General features: G+C 37.3%; 1 protein-coding gene across 1 annotated transcript in view; it reads left to right on the top strand.

Annotated features, from left to right (window-relative positions):
* Positions 1-2521: 2521 nt before the first annotated feature.
* LOC101577887 (calcium-activated chloride channel regulator 4-like) overlaps positions 2522-8658 on the top strand; it is a 51313-nt gene continuing 45176 nt past the window's right edge. The window contains exon 1 of the mRNA XM_004639314.1: positions 2522-2680. Coding sequence (XP_004639371.1) covers positions 2522-2680 — 159 coding nt within the window. The remainder of the gene's footprint in view (positions 2681-8658) is intronic.

Genomic DNA, 8658 nt, shown 5'->3' with positions numbered 1-8658 from the left:
AAGAAGAAGAAGAAGAAGAAGAAGAAGAAGAAGAAGAAGAAGAAGAAGAAGAAGAAGAAGAAGAAGAAGAAGAAGAAGAAGAAGAAGAATGTTGCCTGAAATATAATGCTGTTCAACTGTCAATATCAGGGTAAAGGGACCCTATTTGGTCACTTGGGCACCCAGAGGGGGTGCAATGTTCTGATTTACAACTTATTTTTCTGATTCACACAAAAGTTCTCATGTGCGCAATCCAACCCTGTTTCCAAACTCTATTCACTTTCAAACCAATGTCTTTTTTAATGCATGAAGCTGAGCCTGTCTCTCCATTTTCTAAATCCTGGTGATGACTCTTTTTTGCAATGAATGCACCCCCCAGTCGTTTGATACCACAAATAATTCCTTTCAAATCCTTGTTCTGCTCACCTCTCCACTCTTGAGTCCCACAATTCCTCCCATCCCATCCAAGACTCCATTTTCCCTGATCACCTCTAATCTCATCTAATTCTTACCCCTGAGGTTCTCTTTAACTCTCTCTATCATAATTGTCATTTACTTTTCTTTATTTCCCTCCACATAGTAAGATTCTTAAGAGCAGGAGGTAATCCATTACTTAGCATTATAGTCCCAATACCTTGCTCAATAAAGAAGTATGCTTTAAATGAGAGCAATGAAACCTGTCTTCTCTCAAGTGGTAATTAGTCTGGGAGTTGACAAAGGAACACAAAAGGAACAAATTACAGAAAGGAGCTAATACAATTCTAGACAGAAATGCCAAGTCACACCATCTAAATTGAAGGAAAGGACTTTGAACTATATCCTCAATGTGCTGCAACAACAAACTTTGCTCTAATGTCTCCTCATGGTTAATTTTCCAACTAGCTTGTGTTAAACAAAGCTCTGGAGCTTTGTTTAGGGATACCAGCTGAACTTTCTTTAACTAGCCCCAGAAGACCAGATCAAACCATCATCGAGTCACACGTACTACGTGAATAAGGTAAACCTCCCAAAAGAGCAGCTTTTCTAGATTCACAGCAACCACTCAGAAAGAGCACCATCTATAGAGAAGTCTCTTCTGCTTTAATCCTCACAAGAAAAAGGATTTGCAGTGACTCCCTGTTAATCAACCTGATTTTTCAAATTATTTTTGTTTCCTTGACCCAACCTCACAAAACCAATCACTTTGTGGTTTTTGGAGGAACACTCAGTTTATTTTATAGAACAAGATGTTGCCTCATTCTAGAATCACAAATAAAAGCCAATTAGACCTTTATTTATATTTTTTTGGCGATTTTTGTACTTTGGCACCTTCAACCTCTATTTAGACTCTATTCAAATTATATATGAAGATTCTTCTTCCTACTTATTACTGTGGTCCTATTTCGTATATCTTGGCACTGATGAGAAAAGTTATCAGTCTCTTTATAAACAAAAATTCAGCCTGGCACACAATAAATTCTGAATGCAAAGATATTGAATGAGTGATGAGATGAGAAGAATGAACTGTTATTTTATGGATGTTAACCTGTATAGTGGCATTTATGTCAAATAAAATCTTATTTATATTACCCTTTTTTACTCTTTGCTCTAGAGTTTATTGCATGTAAGCTTTCTTTTCTGTCAATTGTGAGATAAATTTTTATGAACTACACATTTGTATACCTGGCATAGGTAAAAAGAAGAAAACATCACCAGTATCTCAAATTCACATATCTTTTTTTCCTTATAGTCATTCTCTCCCTCAAGGTAACCACTGTCATGATTCCAATGGTACATATTATGTTTGTCTGTTTATGTATTTTCTAAGCCAGAATCATGTGGCATACTCCCATGCAACTGCTGTCTTCTACCCAGATTTATGTGAGGTTCATCTACAATAGGTACATCTATTTTTAGAGCTTTTTTAGTCAATACTGTATCACAAAAGCTACATCCCAAACATTGTCCCAGCCTGTTTTTACTTTTGAGATAGGGTCTCATAAAGTTGCAAGGTTACCTAAGCTGGGCTCAAATTTGTGCTCCTCTTGCCTCAGTCTCCCAGAATGCTCAGACCACCACTTTGTACCATCACTCTTTGCTTCAGTTGTACACTTTTATTAATATATTCATGGTTTTTGTGTAAGACTTTTATTTTTAAATATAATTATTTACTATAAAACAATAGATTTCTAAAAGCATTATAGTCAAAATTTTTATTTTAGTGTAGTAGTATAAATATCATATTTTATAAGGATTATCTAACAACCTGTTGCAGCTCAAAGGAAAAAAAGTAACAAATTATGTTCCACAACTAATGTAGCACATTTTATAAAAAGTTCTGATTTTAACATGCTTCTTCACTTCTGTAGTGAGGTACAATAAAGCAGCTGTATAAACTGAAGGCCTATGTGTTCTGACATATGTGAGATTGACCTTTATTCAGTCAGTATCCATAATCAGCCCATGCTGATATGATATTTATGGGTGTGAGAAAAATCCAAGAAAAGGTGAAAGAAAAACCTGACAAACCACCATTCAAACCAAGTAGAACTAGAGAGGAACAATGGGGCTGTTCAGGGCCCTGGCTTCCCTCTTAGTCCTACACCTGCTGCAGGGCTCAAACGCTTCCCTAGTGCAGCTAAAGGACAATGTCTATGAAGACGTCATTATTGCTATAGATCCTGATGTGCCAGAAGATGGAAAAATAATAGAACAAATAAAGGTATGGAGAAAATAGTAAATGATTATTGTGGAAATACATTTGTAAGGATGCTACAGGAAGTTTAGAAACAGCATGGTGAAACAAGGACCGTGTGGGAGGGGCAGAGAGAGATGGAGTCCTACATGGGGTCCTACCTCATCCCACCTTATCCCACTACAAGATCAGAGGCAAGGTCCAGGGCCTCCCTGAGCCTCAGTTCATCATCTGTAAGTAAGCCCTTGGACTCATTTTATTTGAATTTTGAATTTTTTAGCATATTACTGAAATATGTAATGATTACATTCATTGTGGGGAGTTGGTACATGTGCTGGGATTACAAAGCATGTACCACTACACCCAGCAGCACACATTCTTTACAGATGATTTAGATAATGTAGAAAGAGAAATTACAAATTTTAAGATCACAATTTGCTTTTTATAATTCTAAACTCAGGCAACATTGTTCTTTAGAATGGAATGCATATTCTAATGAGCTGAGAAGATAAGGTTAGGCTAAACACTGGAAAAACTAGAAAACTTCAGGCCCCAGGCCTCTCTACAGGGTGATAGTAACAACTTGAAAACAATCACTAGGGCTACAATCTAATAACAGAGGTACTAAAGTTTTTCTTAAGAAACACTGTTTTTCTTTCCATAGTTCACCTCATTTTTTACAAAAATTATCAAAGCAAGCTTGTAAATAGTTTTTTTTAACAAAGCAATAAAAGAACTTTTAAATCATTTTAGGAGCTTCAGAACATCAATTAGTGGTCCTAATTTGACTGATTTGCAAGTATACTTCTTAAAGTACAGTGTTGCTTATGTGCAACATTTCACATAACCCATTATAATTCTAAATCGTCTTTAGTAAGATATCACTATATTTTATAAGTATGTTCAACCTCTTGGGGCCTAATAACTGATATAGGGGTTTGTGGGATGGATGTGTAGATGCTTTTTCTGCAATACTGTAGCTGACTCCAGCCATTAGTGTCTCAGTCACATAGAGGTCATTTCCTTTAGAATTTACAACATGGGGGCAAAGTGAAAAAGCAAAGCATAATTTTGAAAAGGGCAACTTGCAAAATAGAGCTAATCTAAAATAGAGTGGCATAAAACACAATGGGGTGCCATTATCACTGTTACAATAAAGGACTAAAAGGAAAGCACCAGAGAGTTGGGTCACACAATGCATTTAACAAGTGCACCTTGTTGCATCCACATTTTCTAGAAGTTGGTGGTTGAACTAATGCCAACTAACCCATTTCCAAGACCATCTCATCCTCTCCCAGAAGTCTTATTTATTGTTAGTGAGCATTCTAATAGTGGCCACCAGTCGAATTGTCATTTTGTCTCTGAGATAGATCCCTTTAACCAGCTCAGTCAATGTTGTTCCTTACATAGGCAAATAGGACAAAGGAAATAGAACCAAAAAATCCCTGCAGATTTCCACAGGTTGAAGTACACACTCCCTTCGGTAATTGCTACTTACTACCTGACCCAGCCAGGTATCTGAGGCCTCTCTTCAGAACCTAGTCTTATTTCTGTCTCTACTCCCATACCATGGCACTTTTACACCCCAAGGTTATTGATTCTTACAACAAAAATTAAGCCTTATTTAAAAGTCAAAAGATGGGCAAGGGGAGTGGAGCTCAATTAAAAAATAATAATAATACAGTCAATGCAAGAGACATTTACTTACAATCCACAGTTCTCAACCAGGAGAAAAGAAGACCTCAAATGGGTCAGCAGTACTGACAGCGTGCCTTCCTTCAGGGGTCCTGAGAGTCATCACCATGTATTTCCAGACTCTTCATGAATTACCAACAGTACTGTTGAAGGACAAAATTACAAAAAGTTTACTTTAAAGATCTTAATTAGCTTTTAATCATGATAGAATCAGGAAACACTTCATTCTATAAAATAGTGTATATTGCAATAAGCTGAGCAAAGTAGGCTGGCTTTATAGAATGAAAACAAAAAACATGTAAAGAAAGCAAAAGAACACAAAAGAAAAAGAGAATACAGCATTTCAAAGTTACCTTCCTTTGAATGCTAAAGAAATGTGACTTCCTTATTATATCAACTACGTGGTTGGGGATTTTTTTCTTTGAATGTTAAAGCAGCTGTGACTTCCTTATTATACCAGCTACACGTTTGGGGACTTTTTACTGTCTCTGTCTCTCTTAGCTTTGTGGCATGGAACTTCAGCATGTGTAACTCCATTTTGGTTTGGTCTAAGCCTAGTGCTTCTGAACCAATGGCATCATGTAGATTTCATTTAACAGCAATAAAAACATACAAATGTAAAACATATCAAATGGATGCCATGAGTGTGTGGTAGGGCTGGAATCAGGGAGAATGTGAGTTATTCTTTCACATAGTCAGGAAAGACTCACTGATAATGAGCTATCTCAGCAGAGGCCTAGTTGAGTGAGCGACAGGCCCCTTGGAAACCTGCAGGATGGGATCAGCATGGAGGTAAAAGTCTTCCTGATGTCGCCAAGGAATTAACAGTGAATGAGCCAGAGGAAGAGCTGTTTGAGCTAAAGCTAAAGAGAAGTGGCACCCAGGTCACTGGAAGATTGGGATTTTACTCGGAGTGAGACGAGACTCCACAGATGGCTTCCAAGCCGGAGACATGCGCCCTTGAGCCAGTTCTGGCATCCTCCTGACTGCCATGTAAAGGAAACAGTGGAGGTTTTGCACATGCTGCTGCACATAGAGCTGTAGAAGGAACATGTAGGGAGTTGGGACAGCTGAGAAATGATGGTGACTAGCACAGAAATCATTAAAGTGTGTGACTGTGAATATATTTTGAGAGTATCATAGAAAATATGTCATGATAGTTTAGATGTGTGTAGGGAGGAAGGTAGGAAGTGAGAGTCATAAAGACTTCAAGATTTTGCCTGAAACCTTGGAAGCATAGGATTTTCACTGAATGGGAAGGAAAGGTTAAGAGGAGAGTATGTGGAAGCTGGGAGTTAGTGTGAGTCATTTTGAATTAAGATGTTTATTAGATAGCCAAGACAATATAGTACCTGAGTTTAGGGCAAAAAAGTTTGCATGTACACATAAGTTTGAGAGTAATCATTGTACAGACTGAGTCTACTATATGAGTGTAAACAGAGAAGAAAAAGGTCCTAGGGCTCTGATTTTAAATGAAGGACTCTGAATTTTTAGTTTCCTCTAACTGCAAAATTATACACACCACGGAGATATTATTAGAATCATACAAATTATGTTTCCTGTTCCTGACATCAACATCTACTAATTCTTTGTATTCAGTTTCTACTGTGTCCTGATGCTCTCTGTTAAACCTTTTGTGTCGTGCTATTCCAGACAGAGATTGACAGATATGAACCAAGTAGTGATTAGGTGATTTTGTGGCTTCCCTGGATCATTCATTCTGTATGAACTCTGCTGCAGCACAGAGGTGTTGTTTATTGGTACTTTATGCAATCCAGGAGAAGATAAAGAATCCTTTTAATGAAGAATAGTCTTTAATAGAGGTTAGTACAGATGATTTTGAATGGTGCCTCCTTACATCCATGGTTCACCAATGCAGTTTCAGAAATCCACATTTGGAGTAATTACTTGTAGTGGCAAGGAATTTGTTAAAATGGCCCTCTATTGAATAAAAGTAGAAATTAAATTGTCAGTGGACATTTCTCAATCACATGATGAATCCTACCATTTCACAAGACATTGTGAAGTAATTTGACTCTCACTGTATAGAAAAATATCTGGGGTCATAGTGGTTAAATAACTAGTTCGCAGTCAAGCATAATTAGAGTTTGCTACTGTTTGGAAAAGTGTCCTCCAATGGCCCATACATTAAAGGCTAAGGCCCTACCCTCTGGCACTGCTGGTAGGCAGTGGAGCCTTTAAGAGACAGGCTGTAGGGCTAGGGATACAGCTCAGCAGCACAGTGCCTGCGTCGCAGGCAAGAGGTCATGAGTTCCAGTCCCAGTACTAGAGGGGGGCTAAGGAAGAAAAGAAGAGAGAGAGGAGAGGAGAGGAGAGGAGAGGAGAGGAGACTATAAAAGATGTTTAGGACATGGGAGCATGTTCTTGATGGGGTCAGTGGGGCTCCGCCCATTTCTTCTCCTTTGTTTCCTAGCAATGAAGTGAATGATATTGCTACAAACCAGGAAATACCACCACAATATCAGATCCAAAGCAACAGGCATAACTATTATGGACTGGAACCTCCAAAACTGTTAGTGAAACTGAAACTTTTGTCTTTAGAATTTGACTATTGGGCCAGGAATATAGCCTGGCAAGCACAAGGTTGTAAGTTTGATTTTTGGTACCAAAAATAAATAAATAAATAATTTTCAGAAAGTAGAATTTTACTATCTCAGGTATCAGTCACTGTATTTAAAAAAAAAAAAACACTGATTAACAGAGGTAACATCAGAAATTCTGCAATAGTGAAGCGCACACAACCTGAATACTAACAGACTTCCACTTCCATTTGTATCCTGGCTCTGATAAAATGTGAAAAACATTTCTGTGTAACACTAGTGAGACGATTTTGCATCGTTACATCTAGGAGAGTTACCTAATTGAATAGAAATTATGATTAATTGGATCATAGTCTATAATTTAAAAGTCTTGATTTTAACTTTCCTTATCACCAATATTCATATTTCTCTATAGTTTGAAAGAGTTTACTTTTGGAAACCTTGGTATTTCAGTCTCCTTTAATCTAACTAGGAATTCTGAGAAAGACTTTAGAAGAAATAGTTAAGAATTTTGCTTGGAAACCCAGAAAGAAAAATTATCAGCCACCTAGGTGTACCCTAAGGAATCAGTCATCTGAAAAAGGGTCTGTGATTCGGAGACGTATCAATTTGGTGATTTAGAAGTAAATGGAATCCCTAGGACTTGTAAAATTCATAGCCTCAAATAATCATTTCTAATCTATCCTTCAGTTCAGATTACCAAATATACCCATATTGCACAACACACAGAGTATCACTTCAAAAAGAAAGTGACAACTTATTGAGACATAAAGGTTCCTAAATTTGGAAAAAAAAAAAAAAAACAAGAGGAATCCTTAGCAACAGACAAAGAGTTCTCTCATATGCGTTAAGTCAGAAATGAAGTGACCCCAACCTATCTCTGGAACATACTAACATGAGTTTCCAAGGTCCCAGCCAGCCCTCTCCATCTTTGGCTCTCTGAACTCTGGACTTCTAAGTGATCATATGATACTGTAATCAATTAAGTTGCTGACTTTTTCAGTAATACGACTCAGCACATTCGATTATTTATCTTCAAGAAAACAGCTAAGAATCTTGAATTTCCTGAAAAAGCAACTGTTCTATTATAAGCTTCTGTTAGGTCAGCAAGCATCATGGAAGAGAACCTGTACTGAAGAAACAGTAGTGTGAATAGGAATGTTTCTAGCAAGATGAAGAGATTGACATCTCGCACCAAAACTTCCTCTAATATTCACTGTAGACGAGATCAATAGACTGTTATTATATCTTTAGGCTTCAAAATACTGAACAATACAACAAGATTATTTTCAGCTTGTCTGTTAGAGAAATATGGTCTACCTCTAACAATTTTTCAAGAACATAGTGTCCAATCTCAGGCTCCCAACTGAGCTTGTGGGTTGCTCTGTTGTAATGTGTATAATTCAGAGGATTCTCCTCTAACCAAATTCCGAAGATAGTTCTCCTCAGCTTGCATTAACTAAGACTGCCCTCTCCTGAGGTTTTGTACAAATGATAATGATATAAACCAGGTTTGTTAAGTGTCTATGCGTAGAGCAGGGTCCAAGTCATTCTGCAATAACCTTAAAAGTAGTAATTATCCAGTTAAGAGATAAGGAAAGTGAACCTAACAACAGTTATATAAAGCAGTCAAGGTTTAATGCCAGAAATATTGAGTCATGGCTAGAACCAAGTCTAGATGAGTTCAAATTCCATGTCTTTTATTGTATTAGACAATTTCCAGGCACTTGCTTTTCGGTATAGGCTATA

This window comes from Octodon degus, unplaced genomic scaffold, assembly GCF_000260255.1.
Source record: "Octodon degus isolate 3935 unplaced genomic scaffold, OctDeg1.0 scaffold00109, whole genome shotgun sequence".
In the NCBI taxonomy this organism is placed as follows: domain Eukaryota; kingdom Metazoa; phylum Chordata; class Mammalia; order Rodentia; family Octodontidae; genus Octodon; species Octodon degus.
This window is presented reverse-complemented; position numbering and strand designations above follow the sequence as displayed.